At 51.1% G+C, this 24,365-nt stretch overlaps 1 protein-coding gene across 1 annotated transcript; it reads left to right on the top strand.

The window, feature by feature from the left end:
- Nucleotides 1-946: 946 nt before the first annotated feature.
- ZNF282 (zinc finger protein 282) lies at nucleotides 947-23,877 on the top strand. The gene is made up of 8 exons (XM_063099161.1): nucleotides 947-1,157; nucleotides 3,295-3,714; nucleotides 9,681-9,807; nucleotides 10,350-10,469; nucleotides 12,403-12,522; nucleotides 14,119-14,232; nucleotides 15,198-15,311; nucleotides 23,062-23,877. The coding sequence occupies exons 1-8, from the start codon at nucleotides 993-995 to the stop codon at nucleotides 23,847-23,849; spliced, it is 1,968 nt and encodes a 655-aa protein (XP_062955231.1). The 5' UTR covers nucleotides 947-992; the 3' UTR covers nucleotides 23,850-23,877.
- Nucleotides 23,878-24,365: the final 488 nt, after the last annotated feature.

The following is a 24,365-nucleotide window of genomic DNA, read 5'->3' as shown; positions in this document are numbered from 1 at the left end:
GCCTACTTTGTGCCAGGCACTATTCTCATCTATTTAATTTTACCACATTAAAATAGAGTGCGCATTATTTTCTTTATATGTGAGGAGAATAAGTGAGGATCAGAGAAGTGAAATAAATTGCTCAGTCATGGCTAGTGAGTGGTGATTTTGGAATTTAAATTCAGGGTATGCAACTGCAAAGCCCATCCTTTGCCTAAACGGTACCTAGCACATAGTAGGTGTTCAGTAAATATTTGTGGAATGAATAAATGAATTTCCCCCTCTCCTATATTCTCCATTGGCCTGTCCTGGCCTCTCCCTGGTTCCTCCTCTGACTTGGCCTGATATTTCAAGGTGACATTAACCTGCATTTAAAGGTGTTTGAAGAGGCCACTGTTCAAACGCAGTGCACCTTACCTGGAGGAAGAGATCGGTCCTCTTTGGGCACATCAGCACAGCTCACTTCTCTATCATCCGGACTAGTGCAAAGGCCCTGGGATTGGTACAGGTAAGTGTGGACCCGGAGGAGGGGTAGTGGGGAGATGAAGCCTGCAAAGGGGTGAGGGAAGGGTAAAGGCCAGAAGAAAGTATCTGAAGACAGAATCACTCTTGCAAAATTTTCAGAAGGGTCGGGCACCATTTTCTCTAGAGAGGCATTTGCAGAATTAATAGAAATCAAGCCCACGGTCCAGGACCCAGCGTGGTTTGGGACTTTAAGGCAGGCCGTCCCAGACTGCGGGACCCCCGACCCCCGGCCGAGCCGCCGCATCTCCGCTTCGGGGACGGAGGCGGCCCCGGCCCGGGAGTGGCCCCGGCCGCTGTCCGCAGGCGGCCGGGAGCTCCGAGGCCATTGGCTGGCGCGCGGGCGGCGGAGGGGCGGGGAGCGCCGCCGAAGGGGACTGTTTGCTCCTACGGGCTGTAGATGGAGCTGTCCGGCCCCGGCGAGGGGGAAGGCGCCTGGAAAACGTTCTTCTTCTCCCTGGCCGGCCCGAGCGGGGAACAGCAGTCCCAGGATGCAGTTTGTGTCAACACGGCCGCAGCCCCAGCAGCTGGGCATCCAGGGCCTGGGGCTGGACAGCGGGAGCTGGAGCTGGGCCCAGGCCCTGCCCCCGGAGGACGTCTGCCACCAGGAGCCGGCGCTGCGCGGGGAGATGGCCGAGGGAATGCCGCCCATGCAGGTGGGTGCAGCCCCCGCCGGCGCCATGGCCGCGCCGCCTGCCGTGGGGGCGGGGCGCCGTCCTCCCGGGAGGCCTCGCCGCGCCCTCGTGCCGCGCGGGGACCGGGGCCGGGGGGCCGTGGACCCAAGCGGGCGGGCGGGCCCGGGCGCAGGCCCCGGAGCGGCAGGCCCGACCCGCGCGGCCGCCCGGCCGCGATCCCCGGGCCAGTGCCCGCCGCAGCGCGGAGGCCCCGCGGGCTGGGGACCCGGGCGGCCCTTCCCGGGGCGCGGCACCGGAGCCCGGCCGGCAGCCCTCGTGCCCGGCCCCCTCGGTGAATGCCTCCTGGCTGTTCCCACCGTAAGCAGATGGACAGAAAGATTTAAACCATGTTCTTCTATTGCCGTCTTTCAGCAAGTGTACCGAGCCATTCGCGTCTCCTCTGCACCGGTGTGACCCAGGGAAGGGGCCGTGGAGAGGTGACTTTGCCGTCCTCCCGGCGGCTGGCAAACTTGGCCGCACGGCGGAACGGCCCGAGCAGCTTTTGGGACTCCGGGCGCCCGAGCCTCCTCCCAAAGCGCCCGCGCAGAGTCCCCGGGGCTGAGGGGCCAGCGGTCATGTCTTCAGGCTCCCTAGGTGACCTCGGCGTGCAGACCAGTTTGAGAACCAGGGCTGCAGCGTTGGGCCTAGAACAAGGGCAGCGGGGTTCTGAGAGGCGGGAATAGCTCCCGAGGGGACAGGCTCCAGCTGACCTGCTGGGCCTGCTCAGCCCGCTCCGACAGGGTAGCCGGGAGCTGCTGTGCTGTGCTTGAGCATTTTTCAGCTTCAGCTCTTCAAGCCAGCCAAAACTGAACTGGGCCTGTGACTTTCTAAACTCCCGCTGTCAGCCCTCTCCCCTTCTGTGGGTGAGGCCAGAGTGAAGCCCCAGTGAGCCCAGACGCATGGCTTTGATGGGAATACCGCCACCTCTTACCTGGCAGGGCCTGGCATTTCTAGGGCCTTGCTCTCCGCTGTCCTGTGTCATGGAGCGAATCTCAGGAAGCTGTGGGGTGCTCCTCTGGGGCTGGACGGCTGCCGTGGTTAGAGAGAGGGGCTGGCATGCTGGTCAGTGCCCACCCAGGTCATCTCAGAGAAGCAGGCCTCCACCTTTCCTAACCTAAGGGCCTCTTCAGCAGCAATAGGGAGAACAGAAAATGACACCTCCCCCTGTCCCACCTGGGTGGTGGCACAGTATCGCACCAGTTCCCAGATTGCCAGTGAACCGTGACCACCCCTAACTCTCCCCTCTTGGCCACAGGGCTCAGCTCCTAACCTGCACCTCCTGGCCTCACCTTCCGGGTTGAGGGCCCTGTGCTGGAAGAGAAGGGGAGAGGCCCCAGTCATGGAGCAGGGAGGGGGCCCAGAGGAGTTTTTCTCTTCCTCTTGGGGATGAAGGATGTCCCCTCCTCCCCTCCTAATGAGGAGGACATTTTGGGTAAATCTATTTTCATTTTGAAAAGCATGAAAAAATAGTTGTGTATGGAAAAAAAAGAAGCTGCTCCTCTGCCTGCCAGCTTGGGCTCTCTTATCTGTCCCTTTACCGTGGCCCTGGTAGGAATAGTGGTGGCAGCACTTTCTCAAAATATGTCTTTTGTTACCGGCAGCACCTAGAGCGGCTCCAGTTGGCAGTGTAGGGAGGTGCTGTGGAATGACCAGCCGCTTCTTGGTGCTTCGATTTCATCATCTTTAAAGAGGAGATCACTATTCTTGCCCTAACCTGCTGAGAGATTTCTGGGAAGATCAGTGTCAGATAACTTACAGGAAAATTCTAACTTTGAAACAAAAAACACTGGGCAAATATAAAATTTGCCGTTAAGGCTAGCCCTTGAAGAAAGCAGTTGTTCTATTCAAAGTGGTCCGTGGACATTTTAGGCAGGTGTCAAGGTGGGTGAACTAGTGACCAGCCTGACTCCCATGGGCACGAAATGGGAGCGTGGTTAGTTGGGTGGGTGGGTGGCTGCTCTAGCTATTGCTGGGGACATTAATGCTCACCATAGCCTAAGGGGTGGGGCTTGGCAGAAGGCCATATGTGATATTTGATTACTTGTCCTTGCTCTCAGGCCACCTTCCTCTCTCACACAGTGTCTCAACCTGGGCTGTCACTTTCTCCCTCTCCACACAGGCTCAGGAATGGGACATGGATGCCCGGCGACCGATGCCTTTTCAGTTCCCGCCCTTCCCAGATAGGGCACCCGTCTTCCCTGACCGCATGATGCGAGAGCCCCAGTTGCCCACAGCAGAGATCTCGCTCTGGACCGTGGTGGCCGCCATTCAGGCGGTGGAGAGAAAGGTGGATGCCCAGGCCAGCCAGCTGCTGAACCTGGAGGGACGCACGGGGACAGCTGAGAAGAAGCTGGCCGACTGTGAGAAGACAGCAGTGGAGTTTGGGAACCACATGGAGAGCAAGTGGGCCGTGCTGGGGACCCTGCTGCAGGAGTACGGGCTGCTGCAGCGGCGGCTGGAGAACTTGGAGAATCTGCTGCGCAACAGGAACTTCTGGGTCCTGCGGCTGCCCCCGGGCAGCAAAGGGGAGGCCCCTAAGGTATGTATGTGGCAGTCCCTGGGGTCAGGGATGGAGGTGAGGAATAGCACAGATGAATGAAACCCTTGATTTCATATTGTCAGTTCCCCTGACAAACTTGTCTAGCTCCCCGTTGTCTAATTTCAGTGTCTTCTTGCAGCCCATCTCCACTTAAACAACCCAGTCTCGAATGTTCTGGCTGGCCTCTGCCCATTCCCCATAGGGTCTGCATGTTTCTGTCTTGGAGCTTTTGCTTTCACTGTTCCCAGACTCTCCCTCAGTTATCTGGTTGTCTGCAAATTCCTGCAACTCTTCAGTGCTTGGTTTTTCCACTTGACACCTCCCAGTGACCATTTGTCATTGGCTGTTTTTGTACATGCTTGTCTGGAGATGGAGCACTTTCAAGTCGTGATCACTAGCCTCAGGCAGGCCCTTCTGGAAGTTCAGTATTGATGCCCAGTTTCCTGTTCCGTTGGCTCCCCTACTCTTCTCCCAGAGCATCGATGCCGCACTCTGTTGACGGCCCTGCTTTCTGCTTCACTGTGGGAATGGGGTCACCCCAAAGAGGCTTCTGTGAGCAGCCAGCTCGTTCATCCATCTGCTGCCTCAGTGCCCACAGATGCTGCCTTCCCCTGCTGCTGTGGCTCGGTGTCCCCGCTTTCCCTCCTCCAGCAGGTCACCCTCTCATCTCTCCCCTTTTTCCTCCATACCGTCAGCTCTCCCCTCTCTCCTGGGTCTACACATTGTGATTGAGATGGCTCTTAAGACCTTTTTATACTATAGCTTCCTCCTCCATCTCTTATTTTTCCTTGCAATCTGTCTGTGGAAGGAGCTGGGCCACCTGTCTTGTCAAGTGTCTGTCTCGCTGTCTTCTGGAGTCTGCTGGTTGCATCCCTCAGCTCCTCATTCAACATGTTCCTCTGTTCTCAGGATTACAGTAAATCGGTAGCTGGAACCTGATCTGATCAGGCTTTTGCTTCCACCCCTCCAGCCTATTGGCTTTTCAAGGCCTTATTGATGGCCCTGGTGTTAAAGTCACAGGTCAGTTTCAGCCTTCGTCCTCCTTGCCCCATCAGTAGCGTTGCATGCTCCCTCCTTGAAACACATTATCACGTGGCTTCCAGGACACCTTCCTCTCTTGATTCTTTTCCTACCTCACTACCTGTTCTTTCTCAATCTTCTCTGCTGGTTTCACCTCCTTTTCCTAACTTCTTAATGTTTGGAGTGGCCCAGGGCTCTGGCTTGGCCTTTCGCTCTTTATTCACACTCAGTCCCTCATGACTTCATCCAGTCTTGTGGTTCTAAATGTAGTCTGAATGCTGTCACCTCTCAGGTATATTCTTTTCCTCCCACACCCCCTCTCTCTGTGTCTTGCCCAGACTTCCCTCCTGAATGCCAGATTCACATTCCTCCCTGTCGATGCAGCAACTCCACTTGGACATCAGCAAGTATCTCAGATCTAACACTACCACACTGAACTCCAGATCTTATGCCTGAAACCTGTTCTGCCCAAAGTGGTCCTCATCTCTGTTGATGACAATTCTATTCTTTCAGTTGTTCAGGCCAGAGCCCTGGAGTCATGTCATACTTGTCCCCTCTCTTTCTCATGGCCTACTTCCAATACAGTAGTAGGTACCATCTAGTTTTTCTTCAAAATATATCCAGGATCTGACCACTCCTTGCCACGTCTGTCTCTGTCACCATCATCTGGTTTGAACCACCAGCCTTCCTCATCTGATTATTGCCACGGCTTCCCAAGGGGTCTCCTTGTCTTTACCTTCGTCCCCCCCAACCCATAGCATCTATTCTCAACAGAGCAGCCAGAGTGATCCCTTTAAAATATAAGCCAGTCACATTGTACCTCTGCTTAAACCTCCCAAATGACTTTGCATCTTATTCAGAAGAAAAGCCTGAGTTTCACATGTGGCTCGTGCTGTCCTCTCACCTTTCTGACTGTGTCCCCACTGCACTCTCTCTCGCTGGCTCCCTTGCACACCCTGGCCTCTCACTGATCTGCCAGCATACCCTGTATTCTCCCACCCAGGGGACCCGCCACTGAGAAGCTCCTACCCTGGATATTTGCACAGCCCCCCGGCCTGCACTTCCATCAGGGGTCTGCTCAGTTCTCACTTTATCAGTGTGCCCTTCCACAGCCACCTTCCAAGTCCCCCAGCACACTCTCTTCCCTGTCCCCACTCTAGTTTTTTCCAAAGCACTTATGTTATTGGGATCTTAAGTATTTATTTCTTTTTTTGTCTTCTTGGTTGATTTTCCCTGAGCAGAATGTAAATTCTGCATGGTTCACTGCTGTGTTTCTGTGCCTATTACAGTACCTGGCTTAGAGTTGGCATGTAAAAAATATTTGTCAAGTGACTCTCTCTAGCTGGAGAGCTAACAGCTCCATGGGAGGGATGGGTCTTATATGTCTTTGTATCTGCTGAGGCAGCCAATCCAATGACTTTGCCGGAGGAGTTGTTTGACATTTATTTACTGAGGCTTCACAGAATTGAGTTGTAATAGTGGCTTTCGTTCCTCCACAAAACATTCCCTGGCTATTGCAGCCCAGAGAGACTATGGTTTTGCCTATGTTGCTCGTGTAGCGCAGTCAGCATGTGCTTACACATTGCCCTCTTCTCTTGTCTGTACTGTGTGTTTTAACTCAGTACTGTATCCTTACATGGCATGGTTATATGTTCCGTATGTTGGATTCGGTGTTAGGAGCACTGAGTTGACGTGTGCCCTTATGGAAAGATGGAATTGTATGGGGTCCGGAATCAGAGAACTTAGCTTTGAATCTTGACTTTGCCACGTATTGGTTTTCTGACCATTGGTCAAGTATGTTTTTTGTCATCTCTAAACCTCCTCAATTCCTCTTTTGAAAGAAGTGAAGTATAAATAAGTAAATTCTCTGAGTTCTAGTGTTATCCTCTATAAAATGAAGATGATAATATGCTTATGTCATGGAGTTATAAGGATTAATTGATTTTATGGGAAAACACTATATAAATCATTGTGTTGGTTTCAAATTACCCTGAAACGTGGCAGCCTAAAAAATTAACTATTTATCATCTTGCAGTTCCTGCAGGTCAGGAATTTGGGAGGAGCCTCGCTGGTGGTTATAGCTTGGAGAGCAATGAAGTTATAGTTGGGCTGTTGACTAGGGCTGTGGTCATCTGAAGGCTTGAGTGGGGCTGGAGAGTCTGTTTCCAAGACGCTTCAGACATGTGGCTGTTGGCAGGAGGCCTCAGTTCCTCATCACATGGACCTCCCCACAGAGCTGCTTGAGCATCCCCACAACATGGTAGCTGTCTCCCCCTGGAGCGAGTAAGACCAAGACGGAAGCTGCAGTGTCTTTTATGACCTTGTCTCAGTGGTTGTTCACTGTCACTTCTTTCTTTGTTAGAAGCAAGTCACCAAATTCTGCCCACACTGAAGGGGAAGAGAATTAGTCTCTGCCTTTTGAATTGACTGTCAAAGAATTTGTGGAAGTATTTTAAATCCACCACATCCATAAGGCACCATGAGGATGTTAATTATGTTGCTGGCAGCAGTTATAATTCATTGTGTACTCTTGCGTGTGCTAGACACATTCTCTCTATCTGTCAGATTCAAGGAAGGGTACTCAGATCCTTTGCGTCTGCTTGATTCTATTGTATCTGCTCCTTAATTCATTGCTAATTCATGAACAGTCTTTTCTATCCAGCTAGACTATAGGCTCCCTACAGTCTGAGACCATGTCTCAGACTTCACTAAAAACAGTGAAGTTTTTAAAAAGTGATGTCTATTTTCAGTTGTGAGAATATGATTCCAGAGTTTTGATTCTTCACAGAGATGGTGAAGTGAGGCAGAGGAGTTACTATGTTGGAAAAGATAATGAACTTGGCTTTGGACACCTTTAGTTTGAGGTACTTAGAGATGATTAAATGCAACTACTCAGAAGGCCGTTGAACTTTGGAGGGAGCAAGGAACGTGGAAGAGTGTCGTCTGCGGGAGGTGGTAGCTGAAGTGGAAAGAATGAAATCTCCAAAACTGTGAAGAAACAGGAAAGGGTAAAGACAGAGCCTTGGTCTTGGCAGGGAGAAAGAGGAAACAGTAAAGACACGAGCCAGGTGGACAAGAGGCAGCCTAGTTATGGGAACCAAGCAGGGGAAAATTCTAGAAAGGTGGTCTGACCTTCCAAAGAGGTCTGAAAGGTGAGGATTACAACAGAAGGATTACAAGATCATTGCTGATGACCTTCCAGAGATCCAGTGGCAGAGAGTGGAGGGTACGTAGGCAGATTTTCAGGGGTTAAAGTGTGCGTGGTTTGTGAAGAAGAAAGAGCAGAATGTGTCTGGGGGTGTTTCCAGTGAAGAGCAAGGACAGAGTAACGTGAGGGAGCAGAGCTGAGCGAGGGTTCTTCTTAGGTGGGGGACCCTGAAGGGAAAGAGCCGGTGGAGAGGGAGAAACTGAAGATGTAAAAGAGAAGAGATTGTTTGGATTAAGTTTCCCAGGCAGGAGGTGGAGGAGAAATGAAGGGCACGTACTGGTGGGTTTGGTGGACAAGAAAGAGAAGGCAGCCAAGGAGCTCGCCAGCATCTACCTGAGGTCAAAGATGGACGGAGGAGGTGAGAGGAGGTCAGTTAAGTGTTGGGAGGGTGACAGTTTTTAACAAGCCTCCTAGGGAACATAGCCAGGTGTCAACAAGAGATCGGCCAGGAGACAAGTGTTTACTTATGCTGGATGTTGTCTGCAGAATTTTGTGAATTTTGTCTAGCAACAAGTAATTAAATTGAAGGAAGGGGGTCTGTTCGATCTGCCTGAGTGTGGTGGAAGGTCCAGGGAGGTAGATGTTCTAGTTCTGATTCTAAAGCAAGATGGAGAGCTATCAGTCAGTAGGGACAGGGCCACCGCATACAGGTGTGCACATCGCACCTGCACGGGGCGCCCTTAGAGTTACACACACCTGGCTCATCGGCTGACATTTCTAATTTATGTGCAGGTGCTACCCACTCACCAAGCTGTGCACTGGTAGCCCCGACTCTGCTATATTTTTCTAATTTGCACCAAGGTGTGATACGGGCCAGCCTTGGCCCTGTAAATGCAGGTGCAAAGACTAATGACTAGGATTGGGGGATGAGGGAGACTTGAGGGGCTGGATTTCAGAGTGAGAGTGAAGGGCTGGTTCCAAAGGGATGTGAAAGAGGCAAGAGGGAAGCCTGTGTGGTCAGAAAAGGAATTTCAGTTATTAATGGAAGTGAAACTGTTTTGAACAATTTGGTTTAAGGTGAGGTCATGTTGGTGAGTGGCTAAAATGCGTATAGACAAGGGTCCTTGTCAAATTGAAATAACAGCTTTATGTTAACAGATCAGAATACTTTGACTGACAGTAGGCGATGCACTGGAACTTCCTGGTAGTGGCGGCCACTGTTCAACACATTCGACAAGTATTTGCTGATTTCCTACTATGTGCCCCTAGATGTACGAGATCCAGTGGTGAACAAAACAGGCCAAGGTCCTGCAGTTTTAGCACATGCTTTAGATTTTATGTTTTAATGACAAAGATGTAACTGTGTACACAGAGGTGACCTGACCTGAAAGACAGGTTTTATAACAGGGTTTTACTGTCCTTGGCTCACTGATACCCACTCTGGGAACCTGCCACACCTCTGTCACCCTGAACACCAAAAACAGCACATTAACTACAGCTTTACCTTCAGGTATCCAGTTGACCTAAAAGTGAAGTAACAAAGGGCATGAGTAAATGCTTGAAGAAAAATAAAGTCAGTGTTGGCCATCCTTGTTACTGGAGGCATGGGGAGGTCAGGCGTAGAGAGGACCGGCCCCACTGGAACGGACTGATGCGGGCTGGGATTCGGAGGCTGGGGGTGGGCAGCCTGGGGGAGCCTAGGCCAGGCTCTGGGTGGAATGGGTCCTACAGCCACGGGGGCGGGGGGCAGGGGGAGCAGCAAGCAGGAGGCACTCAACTAAAATTCTTGTCGGCCCAGGTTCCGGTGACTTTTGTGGACATTGCTGTTTACTTCTCGGAGGATGAGTGGAAGAACTTGGATGAATGGCAGAAGGAGCTTTACAACAACCTGGTCAAGGAGAATTACAAAACCCTGATGTCCCTGGGTAAGGACACCTTTTGTCTTCTCTGGCAAGCAGTCTCTGGAGAGGGCTGTGAAATGCTTAATGATTAGTAATGATTAATGATTAAGAATGATTAAAAGTTCACATTAACACCACCTGGGCAAGGTGTTTCATGTTTATAACTCATGGAAACTCCAGACACTATTTGCTTATGATGCTAGTAAGACAGAACAATTTATAATAGGATGAAAATCTGAAACCCAGGACCAGGGCCTTTGGCCATAGAATTCAATGTTACACAACCGCTCTTTTGGAACACAGTAAAATAACCCCAACAGCCTGGGGTAAGCCACAGTGGGTCTGATGGTGGCTTTCAGAAACCAGCTGTTTCTACACTAGAAATCTGGGAGTCTATTGACTTGTCTTCAGGGTTCCTCGTAAGAAATTACCTGCATCACTCGCATCACTGGCGCCATGCAGGGCCACTCGGGTAGAGACAGGGAGATGGGGTCGCCCCAGCACTCTCCCCTCACCTTGGTCTGGGTTCACTGGTCAGTTTCCCTCAGCCCTTCCTTGCCTTCCAGATGCCGAGGGTACAGTGCCCAAGCCAGATGCTCCTGCCCAGGCTGAGCCCAGGGAAGAGCCTTGTGTGTGGGAGCAACGTCACCCCGAAGAAAGAGAAATCCCCACAGCCCCGGACACAGGTGATGGCAGCTGAAGATGGTGCCAGGTCCCAGGAAGGGCGCAGAGGAGAGCCAGGTCGTGCACTGCCACCACTGGGAGGCACTCCCATGTCAGCAGGGGCGGCTCCTGACTTGCTCCTGGGCCAGTTCTGCCTAGTGAGATTTGGCGGTCACTTATAGGAAGAGGTCTCAGGCCTGAAATTGCACAGCAGCTATTTGTCTTCTGGTTTGTTAAAGCCTTGTAGTTCTGGATCCACCATAAGCCGGGTGGAGAGATGAGGAGGGGCCTGGGCTTGCGACACCTCCCAGGCCCGATGGGGAACTACAGTGCGAGGTCCGAGGCCTGGGAGCAGCCCAAGGCCCTGGGCCAGGCTCAGGGTTGACAGAGGAGGTAGCAGGGAGTCTGCAGTGGCTGTGTGTGCAGCCGGCCGTGGCCCAAGGCTTATCACTGGGTTGTAATCTGCAGTGTCACCACCTCACTCTGACCCAGACACACCCCTCCTATGCAGACTTGCCCACAAGGCTTCTTCCTCACTCTAGAAGGAATCATAAGTCCCAAAGAATCCAGTTCCCTGAGAACATCGCACTTGACCAGCTTCACTGAGATGGAAGATTCTAGGGTCCTAGTCCCAGCTCTGCCTCCAAGGTCTTTCCTCGGGGCCTCAGAGCTGCTGAGCAGTGTTGGTCTTGGTGAAATCAGAGGACTCCAACCGTGTCCTCTGCTGGGCTGTGTGAACTCTCCCCCGTCTGGGCCCTCTGTCCTTCCTTGTTTTTAAGTAGAGAGCATTTCACTGAAACTTCACCTAGCAGGTAGGTCTCCAGGCAGTGATCTTTCCCTCCTCCAAGTCTTTTCGTATTATTGGATATAACTTATGGACCATAAAGTTCACTCTTTTAAAGTATACAGTTCAGTGGTTCACAAAGTTATGCAACCATCACCACTATCTCATTCCAGAATATCTGCATCGTAAGAAACCCCGTAACCATTGGCAGTCACTCCCCTGTCCCCAGCAAGCACTAATCTACTCTCTGTCTCTGTGGGTTTGCCTGTCCTGGACATCCCATCTAAATGGCTTTTTCCCCGTCTTCATCAAGCACTACAAATGACTGGGCTCAGCAGCTGTGGTAACAGTACCTAGTACTGTGTGGCAGCTTTTTACATTGAAAGCACTGTAGCCCCAGCAGTTTCACTGAGTTATCAAATCATCACAGTGCACGATAGACCAGGGACCACTGCGTCCATTTCACAGATGAAAAGGGCTGACTGAAACCCAGAGAAGTTAAATGACTCATCCACCGAGTTGGTGGCAGAGTTGAAACCAGCATCCCTGTCTTCAGATTCCTCATCTAATCTCTCGCCTGTTGCCTGAGCTGTCTGTCTCCTGCCAGGCGCCAGTACATTGTGCGTTAGTATACCATAAGAGGAAAATGTCCTGTTTGGAGCTCTACACAGGGGATATGTCATTGTCTTTTATGTATAAAGATGCTGCGCATTATCTATCCAAGGATAGGATGTGGTTGTGCCTCTCTGCCCAGCCCAACTTCTCACTAATCATATATATATACATGTATGTGTGTATCTGGCCACAGCTCGGCCAACTCTTTCTGACTAGGGTGAAAAACAAAGACAAATGACTCCTACGTGGAAGTCAAACTTGAGGCCCAGTCCTGGTTAGCATCCAGCCAGGCAATGCAGCATGGGGTAATTTCCAAATTCTCTCTCCAGTCTCATCACACCCGATTTTGCTGCTTGCCTGTCCCTTTTTCTTGAATGTTGGTTGCTTCTCTGCTTCTTAGACCTTCTGCTCCTTGGGGTCCCCCATGGTTCCAACAGGAACCTGGGACCCCTGTGCTCTCCCCTGGTAAGTTCCATCAGCTAGCCTCCTGACCCCAGAACGTCCTGTTGACCATCATGCAGGAAAAAGACACCAACAATGTGATTCTCTGTCCCCAGGAGCAGAGCCCCTGGTGCCTGCACAGGATACATCCTCCCAGGTGAAGCGAGAGGAAGCCCTGTGTGTCCGGGGTCAGCGGGGCCTGGAGGAAAGAGCCATCCCCACGGAGTCCATTACTGGTGAGTGAGCCTCATGGCCATTCAGACCAGGGAGAGGCGGGGAGAGGCTCAGCATGGGCCACAGGTCCCTGGAGTCATCTGTTCTGGGTGCCAGGCCAGGGAGCCAACATGGCAATGGAAGAGCTGTGGACCCAGGACTGGGTTAAGACAGGGTTTCTCCAGGGTACATAAGCATGGCACTCGACATTGACGATTTGCTGGTACACCTGGGCTTAGCTTGTTCTGTTTCCTCTCTTCTGTGTATTATCAGTTTTTAGTTGTTCCTTCCTCCCCTTTACTAAAAATACCATGGCAGAGTACTAAGTGTAAGGCACTTGGCTCTGTGGGTGGGGAATATACAGTGAGACCTGCTCCCTGACCGGGAAGAGCTTCCACTGTTTTAAACCAGTACTGATGGGCTGGTAGTGGGCCAGGCCCCCACATGCCTGCGGTCCTGAGGGGAGTTCCTTGTAGCTGGGGTTCCAGCTGGACTCTGGTTGGACATGGGAATTCTGTTAGGGCAGATGTGTGTATTAGTCTGAGTTCTCCAGACAAACAGAACCAATAGGGGTATGTGTGTGTAAAAAGTGAGAGAGAGATTTATTTTAAGGACTTGGCTTGAGTGACTGTAGAGGCTGGCAAGTCCAAAATTTACAGGGCAGGCCGGCGGGATGGAGACCGAGGAAGATCTGATATTGCAGCCCGAGTGTGAAGGCCTCTGCTGCCGAGTCCCCTTTGCTTGGGGGAGGCCCGTCTTTCTATTAGGCCTTCAGCTGGTTGGACAAGGTCCACCCACATTATGGAGGGTAATCTGCTTTACTCAAAGTCTTCTGATTTAAATGTTAATCTCATCTGAAAAAATACCTTCATAGAAACATCTAGAATAATGTTTCACCAAATATCTGGGTACCGTGGCTGAGCCAAGTTGACACATAAAATTAACCATCACAAGATATATTAACATACTGTAGCTCTTTACTTATCCACAGGTTAGAGCTCCACAAACCTCATCCCCCCCTTAGTCAAAGCCTCAAACCCATAGGTAAGTGATAATAGTGTCTGGGTAGAAGAAAGCCCGTTCACTTCCCATCAGGCATGTTCCTTGAAAGCATCACAGCATTACTGTCTTTAAAGAGATCTTTAAGAGATAAGAAGGCAATAAAGGGTCAATTAGGTTTAATAGACTCTGTAAGAGAAAGAAAATGTAAGATCTTCTCTTCCATCTTAGAAAAATCCTGTCCAAATGATTAAGATAAAGGCTTCCTGGAAGGTGTCGTTTTCCTGGAAACCCCCTTAGGAGGAAAACAACTTCTGCTGGTAGTCTCAGCACTAGAGGGGGAACCTCATTCTGAGGAGTTCTAAGTTCTTGAAGCACAGACAGACTCTTTTTCTTAAAGTCACTGTTATGTCACTCCCCTGCAGTATCTATTTGCAGCAAAAGCTCCATAAATTGGGGTCAATTTAAACCTTTAGTTAATTAGACTAATTTAATTATGCCTATATCTGATTTGTAGGGGAAGGAGATAATTGCATGAAATCAGAGATTTACTCAAAGCACAAATTTGCGGCAAATTTCGTGTCCTCTAATGCCTTTGTTGCTCTTGTTCCCACGAGTAGACTCCCCAATTTCTGCCCAGGACCTCTTGTCCCGGATTAAACAGGAGGAACACCAGTGCGTGTGGGATCAGCAGGATTTGGCAGAGAGAGATATTCCCACAGACCCCAATTCAGGTGAGAAAGGTGCCAGAATGAATACCAAGGGCAAGCAGCATTTTTCAAAAGGAATTGTTAAATGGGTAATTTAGTGTGTCAATGGAACTGATGCTAAAATTACTTCAGCACTGATTTTTGAACAATAAAAACAATCAAAAAGCTTCTAAAAGCTGTGTATATTTCTGTGCCAGAAAATAATATACATTTTCTGGAATTTCTCCTGAGGGAATGAATACTAGACTAGTTAGATGTCTCCCAAGACATTTCTGGCGAGTGTCCAGGCATTCAGGGAAGCGTGAAAGAACAGGAGAGAAGCTCCCCCTGCCGGGGCCTGTGTGTGTGTTCAAGTGTGTTTGCAGAGCTGGGGAAAACTGGTGTCATCCCACCTGGCAGTTATGACAACAAAGTCTCATCCCACCCGCTACACCAGGGAGAGGAGACGAGAAGTAGGATCTAGGATTCCTTGTAGTTTGTCAGTTTTACAACAGAGAAATTAGGAGACCCAGGGCAGGTGGAAAGCAGAGCCAGCCTGCAAGGAGCCGTCAGGCTTCACTGTGGTTCTTATTGGTGGCCTCTGGCCGCTGCCTCTGCCAGCACTGGTTTCTGAGTCAGACCAGTCAGCCATGGGCCCACAGTCCTTCAGAGTGGAGGCCTTCCTCTGGCCTGGCCTGGCCCCACGGGTTCCTTGGACTCAGTGTACAGAGTCAGAAGCCCTGAGTTCTAATCCTGGCTCTGCTACTGCACAGACTTCAGGAGGAGCCTCCTCCTCTTTGTCCAACTCAAAATGTAGCGCGCAGCAAGTGAGAGCCCGTTTCAGAAGGCACTTTAGAGACTAACAAGGACGGCTTGTAAACATGGCACACGTACCCAAACCGCCACACACCCTGCGAGCTGGAGCTTTGCATGTGATGGTTTTCTAACCTTTGATGGGGTGCCAGGCGGGATGAACAAAATCTAAGACTTCCTTCTTTCCATGACAACAGAGTCCCTCATCTCAGCACATGACATTTTGTCGTGGATCAAGCAGGAGGAGCAGCCGTACCCATGGGGCCCACGAGACTCCATGGAAGGAGAGCTTGGATTAGACTCTGGCCCCAGTAAGTAATGTGGCTACGTGGGCCCCTGGGCATTTGCTGTCGAGCTGAATAGCTGAGGCCTGAGATGAGGGGTGGTTGCCCACCTCAGCAAATCCCTTCAGCGTGGTGTTCTGTCAGAGGAAGCCCTTGAAAGGTCCTTACCAAACACTGTCCCCTTTCTTTTTTTTTTAAAGATGACCGGTAAGGGGATCTTAACCCTTGACTTGGTGTTGTCAGTACAACTCTCAGCCAGTGAGCTAACCGGCCATCCCTATACAGGATCCGAACCCGTGGCCTTGGTGTTATCAGCACCGCACTCTACCGAGTGAGCCACAGGCCGGCCCTATGTCCCCTTTGTTTTTGGAGCATGACAGGTGTATTTGTTTCCTAGGGATGTTGTAACAAAGTATCACAGACTGGGTGGCTTAAACAACCGAAATTTATTCTTACAGTTCTACAGGCCAGAAGTCTGAGATCAAGGGGTTGGCAGGGCCACACTCCCTCTGAAACGTGTAGGGGAGTCCTTCCTTGCCTCTTCCAGCTTATGGTGGTTGTGGCCGTCTTTGGCATTCCTTGGCTTGTAGGTACACTGCTCCAGTCCTCCACCTTCACATGGCGTTCTCCCTGTCTCTGTCTTCACATGGCTGACTTTTTGCAAGGACACAGTCATACTGGATCATACTCCAGTATGACCTTGTCTTAATTAATTACATCTGCAACAACCCTATTCCCAAATAAAGGCACATTCTGAGGTACTGGGGGTTAGGACATCAACCCACAGTGGCAGGGAAAGGAGAGAGCCAGTGGTGCCTGAGGCAGAGCTGACAGCAGCAGGTGCCTCACGTGGTGGAAAACGCTGCCCGCAGCACCCGAGTCAGCCCTGCACTGACATCCCTGTAGTTGTAGCTGGTGAAGATACTGAAGCTCAAATAGGGAGAGGGTTTTCCCCCTCAGCAGGTATGGAACCAAACGTCTCACCAGACTTGTGTCTCTTGGGCCTTTTTGAAGCTCCACTTATTGACCATTGATCTTAGGCATACGTTTATGGATTATTTAACGCTTTTAGCATCGGGCCAGTATTCCTTGCCAGACACAGTACCATCAACTTGCCCTTAAGATGCCGACTTAGTGTCTTCCGGTTGATCAGAGTGTTTAAGAGCTACCTAGACATGTGTTCCTTGTGCATACTCCTGATGTCCTGTAAGAGCTTAAAATCCATGTAAGACTGAGGACAGGTTATTTCTGAATCTGATTGGCCATTTCGAACTCAGGTGAGTGGATCACACTCTCTGTAAGACCAACTTAGTTCAGATCTGGAAAAGTCGAGATGGGCCTGGAGGACCTGTCAAGAGACAGGAGAGGAACAGTGTATGCCCGTTTTGAAAAAGAATTTACAGCAATCCTCTTGGTGGATCTGCTGGAAAGCCAGGAGACTGACTGCAAGCACAGGAAGAAAAGATGGCAGCCAACTACAGAGTCCCCAGGCCACATTTCTGACTCTGGCCTCAAAGGCATGGGGACCAGCTCATCAGACACTGTGCCAGGGAATGCTGCCCAAACCCTGTCCCTCAGGGCTACCTTCCGATCTTCCAAGTTGGCTAGGAGCACGTGGGCCTGGAAGAGCTGTTCCTGGGGACCTGAGCAGTGGTGGGAAGGGACCTAGGAAGGCGTGTGGAGAACTCGCAGAGCTTTGCAAATTACCAAATCATTTTTCTTCTTCAGTTTCAATATCATGGCTCACGGAACCATGTACCTCATGTTGTTTTATCTTTTTAAAAAAGTTATTTAAGGGCCGGCCCGTGGCTCACTCGGGAGAGTGCGGTGCTGATAACACCAAGGCCCCGGGTTCGGATCCCATATACGGATGGCCGGTTCGCTCACTGGCTGAGTGTGGTGCTGACATCACCAAGTTAAGGGTTAAGATCCCCTTACCGGTCATCTTTTTTAAAAAAAATTAAAAAATAAATAAATAAATAAATAAGTTATTTAATTAATTTTTTTGGTAGCTGGCCAGTACAGGGATCGAACCCTGGACCTGGGTGTTATCGGCACCATGGTCTAACCAACTGAGCTAAGGTGTTTTATTTTGGGGAGGCCTTTGACCTACTTAGCATTTGGGAGACAAGAATATCTGGAAGTGCTTTTCCTGCCTGCCCAGTCACTATAGGCTTCGTCAGAGCCTCTATTCCCATTTATTAATGTCAGAATTTGAAACTAGTATCTAACCAGTGCCTGTGGTTTCTGTGAGGTTTAAAACCAACCTCATGTTGTTGTTGCCAGGGCAACCAGATGGGAAGACATGGTATTATGTGGAAGAGTCTCCTGGAAAGGGCTTGGAAGGGGAGAGGGTAGTGGGGGGAGAGAATAAAATGCAGAAATATATGATCCCTGTCCCTGCCAGTCTCTTCTCCCAGCCCTGGGATATGCAAGAGAAAAAGAATTGGGGTCCTGTTTGACTCAGAGTGAGACTTCAACCGAATTGGACATGGCATTTCAGTAGATGAGATTCCTGAATTTATATATTAATGAGTGTGTACTGAGTCTCTGCTCTCGGTGTAAGACAGGAAAAAGATCCAGTTTACCAAAGCTAATGTGCATGAGGCTCCATCGAAGCAAGGAGTATGGATAGGACTTTGGAGTTCAATGGCTACCAGGTGCTTCTGGGGCAAGTGGTGGTCAGGGCTGGAACAGGACCGCCCTACCCAGATGCCAACACCCACGGAATGTGATCGAAAGCACCCTCTTGAAAGTCCCACCTTATTCTTTGCCTTGGGTTAAAACAGTGGTTCCAACCTTTTTTAGTTTCTGTTTATTTAACAAGTATTTGCCGAGTGCCTACTATGTGCTACACTGTGTTATAAGCACTTAGAATAAGCAGTGAAGAAAGACCTTTCCTTTTGAGGGATGGGCGTGGACAGTAAGCCAACAAGCAGACAAGATAAAGTCAGGGTGTGGTCAGTGCTCTGAGGATATTGTAGAATTGGGGGAAACAGGAGGATGGGAGTGGACAGGAGGGCTAAGGGCAGAGTGATTAGGAAAGTTCTCCCTGGGGAAGTAATCTGAGTGTGTCCTAGATGAGGAAAAGGAGGTGACTGGGGGCTGTTGGAGAAGAGAAGACCAAGAACAGGGAAGAGCTAGGGCACAGGCCACAAAGGCTTTGGGGGATGAGCTGGAGTGATAGGCAGGTCAACACTTGGGTCAGTAACGACAGTGTATGTGAAGTGGTCGGAACAATGGGCTATGGCATATAGCCTAGGTGTATGGAAGGCTGTACCATCTAGGTTTATGTTAAGTGCACTCTATGATACTGGCACAATGACAAAATTGCCTAATGACACATTTCTTAGAACTATACATGTGACACATGACTGTATATATAACTCTTGATGAATGTTGCTTTAAAAAGGGACAGAGAAATGAGATAAGATGGTATCTGGGGCCTAGGGAGGGTGTTCCTTTAAGTGGGAAGATAACTAGACCATTGTTTTTTTTTGTTTTTTTTTAAAAGATGACCGGTAAGGGGATCTTAACCCTTGACTTGGTGTTGTGAGCACCATGCTCAGCCAGTGAGCGAACCGGCCATCCATCCGTATATGGGATCTGAACCCGGGGCCTTGGTGTTATCAGCACCACACTCTCCCGAGTGAGCCACGGGCCGGCCCGATAACTAGACCATTGAATCTGATAGGATGCTCTCAGCTGCTTTAGAATCCTGATTTGAACTACCTTAAAAGGAGCCTCACCGAGTTATGGGCCAAGTTAGAGTTTAGATTTTATTCTAATAAGAAAGGAGATAAATAGAGGGTTTTAAACAGGGTAGTATAGTGACATGCTCTGGTTTACATTTTTAAAAGATATGTTTAGGAATGGATTGGGGGGTGGGGTGCGCAGCAAGATCAGAAACAGAGGACCACTTTAGAAGCTAATACATTTAATGCAGACCAGATGGAGAGATGATGGTTGCTCAGAGTTGGGGTGGTAGCCACGGACACGAAAAGACGTGAATGGATTTGACACACACTGTGAAGTATACCTGGTGGATTGCATGTGGTGGGTGAGGAATCAAGAATGACTCTTGGGTCTGAGTGTTAAAGGAGTGGGTGATGGTAGTGCCATTTGCTGAATCCTGGAGAAGAACCAGTTTAGTTCTTTAGATGTAGAAATCAAGTGTTCTACTTTGGACCTGTTAAAATTTGAGGTGACATCCAAGTAGCAGTATCAAGTAGATGAACATAGGAGTCTGGAATTCAAGAGAGAGCTCAAGGCTAGATTGATCTGGGAGTTATAGGTTGCAATGACTTCCACCACCAGCTACCTGGAGCTGGGCCAAACTTCACAGATTGAGGGCACAGTCCTCTGTAAGACTGCCCCACTTCAGACACCAGCAACAAGGTTGGGGTTCCCAGGCCACCCTCACATCTGACCAGCTGGCTATGAATTTGGGAGTTCCCACTGCCCCCTCAGGTTCAATAATTTTCTAGAATGCGTCACACAACTCAATAAATTGCTGTACTTGTAATTACAGTTTTATTATAGCAGAAGGATTCAAATCAGAACCAGCCAAGAATAGACCGATAAGGCTAGGTCTGGGAGGGTCCTAAACACAAAGTTTCTGTTGTCCTCTCCCTGTAGAGTCAGGATGTGTCACCCTACCAGCACATCAGTGTGTGGCAATACGCACAGTACAGTATCGCCAACCAGGGTGGCTCACCTGAGCTTCAGTGTCTAGAGTTTTTATTGGGGTTTCTGTACGTAGATATGATTAATTGAATTCTTGGCCACGCGGTTCAATTCAGTCTCCAGCCCCTCTCCACTCCCTGAAGGTTGGGCTCCAAACCCCAACCCTTTAATCATGTGGTTGGTCCTTCTGGCATTGCCAGCCCCACCCTGAGTTATCTTGTTATCTTAAACGGAGGGGCCCACTGGGAGCCACCTCTTCAGTGTAAACCATCAAGGTCCGTCATGAATAACAAAGACATTCCTATCACTCAGGAAACTCCAAGGATTTAGAGGCTACTTCCCAGGAACCAGGGGAAAAGACCAGTCAAGGAATTACGCATAGCTTGTTTTAAGGCTGAGGACTGTATGAGCTCTAGGGACGGTACAGACAAAGAATGAAAGAGATCCCAAGTCTGAGCCTGGTGAAAAACCAGAAGAGCATAGCCTCACAGAGGCTGGGAGAGAATCTCCCAGGGACGAGGGAGGGGCTGAGTGTGCAGGACAGGGAAAGGCTGTTGGATTTGTCAAGTTGGAGATTGTGGGTGATTTTGACAAAAGTTGTTTCAGTGGAGTGTTGGGGAACACATGCCTGAGTGAAGAAGTGGTAAAAGCAAGCACAGTCATGTGCCACATGACAATGTTTTGGTCAACGTGGAGTGCGTATATGATGGTGGTTAGAGCAAAAGGTTATACCAAATAGGCCAGGTCTGTAGTAGGCTACACCGTCTAGGTTGATGTAAGTGTACTTTAGGATGTTCACACAGTGATGAGATCACCGAATGATGTGTTTCTCAGAATGTGTCCCTGCCATTAAGTGACACATGATGATATAGATAACTTGATAAATATTGCTGTGAAAAGGAACACAGGGGGCCGGCCCATGGCTCACTGGGTGAGCGTGGTGCTGACAACACCAAGTCAAGGGTTAAGATCCCCTTACTGGTCATCTTTTAAACAAACAAACAAACAAAAAGGAACACAGAAGAGTGGTGAACTGGGGCAGAGGGCACATGGGGTCTAGGGAGGGTGTTTTTTTAGGTGGGGAAATAATTAGACCATTATAATTGGTAGGATGCTCTCAACTGCTTTAGAACCCTGATTTGAACTGCCTTAAAGAATAAGGAAACTTATTTTCTTGTATAACTAGAAGTCCTGTGGTAGTTCGGGTTCAGGCTTAGTTGATTCAAGGATGCAGCTATGTTTTCAAAAACCTGGGTTCTTTCCAGCTCTTTGCTTGGCCATCCTTGGTGTGGCTTCAGCCTCAGGCTGGCAGCGTCTTAAGCTGTTTTAAGCATCACATCCAGACCCTGCAGGAAAAGGAAAGTCCATCTTTTCCTGCACACTCTAAGGGGTGAGAAAACCTTCCCAGAAGCCTCCAGCAAACTTCTCCTCACACTCACTGGCCAGAACTAAGTCATGTGCTTATATCTGAGTCAGTTACTACAGGGACTCAAAAGGAGAAGCAATTGTGGCCCTGCATAGGGTGGGGCTGTGGCAGCTAGAGGAGAAGGAGGCATGACGTAATCATCGCAGAGTGAAAGTGGAACCCACTAGGGACATGAGCCAGGAGCCAGGAGCCAGGAGGGCCCCTTGTGAGATTTGTGCAATTTCTGCAGCAATGTTCAGCTGCGTGAGTCAGTTGCAGACTGGGTTGTCCAGGCAAGTGCAGTCGAGGAGAGAGGAGCAAAGGCGTCCAGGATGTTTGCCAGCTAGTGACCGTGGGAGCCACACTGGGTCAGGAGGAGAGGAGGCTGGGGTGTAGAGCCTGACGGGGTTGATGCTCATGCTGAGTTTGAAGAATTATCAAAGTGGGATTGTCTTGGGTTGGGTTTCCTGGGAAACAGTCCCTGGAGGTTTGTGTGTATGTGGTTTCTTTGCAAGCCTCTTGGGAATTACACCTGTGAAGGAGTGAGAGTGGCGGGCTTGGGTAGAGGGAACAGCAAAGACCTACAGAGGCCACAGCTGGTCCCACGGGATGCTCTGGAGCTGTCATTAACCTCCTGAGTCATCCTGCATCAAGGCGAGGAAAACTGTTTTGGCCTCTGCCCCTGGCAAGTGTCGTCTGAAGATGGTTCTCTGCCCAGGAAGTTTTGATTGGGACAGAAAGGGGTGGGCTGGGCCAGTCTGTTTAAGGGCATCGTTTAAGGAGGACAGGCCTCAGTCAGACACCAATGATCCTGGGGGGTTGGTGGAAACATGGCAGATGTGGCTGAGAAGTGGCCCCCAGGCAGCAGTTGGGCCCTGGGCAGAGGTGGGGAGGGAGTCCCCGTCACAGTGTGATCAGGGTCCAGGTGCCATCAGATGCCGGGGCGGGACTCTCACCATCCTAGCTGCCACCCTGCCGGTCAAGGCAGATGCTGCTTGCTTAGTGGAAGCATGACTGCAAATCTGTCTGGTGGTTATGGGCCCAGCTCCCTGCATGTCATTCCAGGAGGCCTCTAGGCAGGTTTTCACCTTGGATAAATTCTGGCAAATTCTTTCCCTCTTGTTGAGAGATTCTCCCGAGATAAATTAGCCTTGTCCTTGGGACTACAATTATATCTTATTTCAGGACAATAATACCTTCCAAGGTGACTTCTGGATAGCAGGCTCAGACCCCACAGAAATACACACAAGACAGACAGACATCCTAGGGGGTAATCCCTCCTGCTGCTCACCAGACCGGCAGCCAGGGGAGCAGAAGACGCCACAGGAGAAGGCTGCTGCCATTTCCAGGAGCTCCTTGGCTGACCCCAGCTGGTGTGTGATCGGCCCTCAGCGTTCTGGATGGCTTTCCTGGCCTTCCTGCGTGCTACCCGCTTGACCCGCTGCGGGTGTTGTCCAGCAGGGTGGCTTTGGGCAGGTCAGAGGGCCACACATATCGTGACCGATCATCTTGTTCAAACCCTTAATTTTTGGAGAAACCGAGGCCCAGATAGCCTGTGACTAGCACATAGACACAGAGGAAATTAGTTGAAGACCTGGGCCCTCTCCCAGGGACGGTTTTGGGTCCGAGGCTTGAGCATTGTCAGCAAGTCACCTCTTCGTGTCTCTTCCCCCGCCCCTCCCCCAGGTGACAGCCTGCTGATGGTGAAGAACCCGCCCCCGGCCCCGCCTCAGCCCCAGCCCCAACAGCAGAGCCTGCCTCCGCTGGCAGTGGCGGAGAACCCGGGTGGTCCCCCGAGCCGCGGGCTGCTGGACGACGGCTTCTCGGCGCTCCCCGGGGAGCGCGGCGCGGGCGAGGCGCAGCCGGGCGGGGAGGGCGGCGCGGGCGGCGGCGGTGGCGGCGCGGGAGCAGGTGCAGGTGCAGGCGCAGGTGCGGGCGGCGGCTGCGGCAGCTGCTGCCCCGGCGGGCTGCGGCGGAACCTGCTCCTGCACGGCGCGCGTAGCAAGCCCTACTCGTGCCCCGAGTGCGGCAAGAGCTTCGGCGTGCGCAAGAGCCTCATCATCCACCACCGCAGCCACACCAAGGAGCGGCCCTATGAGTGCGCCGAGTGCGAGAAGAGCTTCAACTGCCACTCGGGCCTCATCCGCCACCAGATGACACACCGCGGCGAGCGGCCCTACAAGTGCTCCGAGTGCGAGAAGACCTACAGCCGCAAGGAGCACCTGCAGAACCACCAGCGGCTGCACACGGGCGAGCGGCCCTTCCAGTGCGCGCTGTGCGGCAAGAGCTTCATCCGCAAGCAGAACCTGCTCAAGCACCAGCGCATCCACACGGGCGAGCGGCCCTACACGTGCGGCGAGTGCGGCAAGAGCTTCCGCTACAAGGAGTCGCTCAAGGACCACCTGCGCGTGCACAGCGGCGGCCCGGGCCTCGGCGCCCCGCGGCCCCTCCAGGCGTCGTCCGAGCGAGACTAGGGCTGGGCTGGGGGGACGGGGAGGGCCGGACGGGAGCCAGGGTGGGGGCCAGGGCCGGGGGGGCGTCCTGCGGACCCGCCAGCCTGCCACCCTCCACCCGCCACCTGCTGGAAATCGGGAACAGGAATTGCACTCCAGACAGGGTCCTCGAGGGTCGGGCAGGGGCACCCCAGACCTGAACAGCGTCCTCATCTCGTAGGGTGGACCAGGCGGCCGGGGAAGGTGCCTGGGGGACGGCAAGGAGGCGAGAGTCCCGGCACCCCCTGCCCCCCAGGCCACCGAGGTGCCCTCTAGCCACTAGGGCTACAGATGGTGATCAGGGGAAGCCACCAGGGAGTGTACAAACGCTTTTGAGATGAGGAGATAAGATCCCAAGGCCAGGAGACGCCCTGAAAAAGGAAGCGGAGGGATGGGCTAAGGGTGACATCTTTCTGATGACAACACTGCCTCGCGTTTGAATAGCGCTTTATACCTTTTTAAAAGTGTTTTCTATTCGTTATCTATGGTCACCCTTAG

Source organism: Cynocephalus volans, chromosome 6 (genome assembly GCF_027409185.1).
Source record: "Cynocephalus volans isolate mCynVol1 chromosome 6, mCynVol1.pri, whole genome shotgun sequence".
NCBI classification, from domain to species: Eukaryota; Metazoa; Chordata; class Mammalia; order Dermoptera; family Cynocephalidae; genus Cynocephalus; species Cynocephalus volans.
The sequence above is the reverse complement of the archived record's forward strand: the minus strand, read 5'-3'. Positions and strand labels throughout refer to the sequence as shown.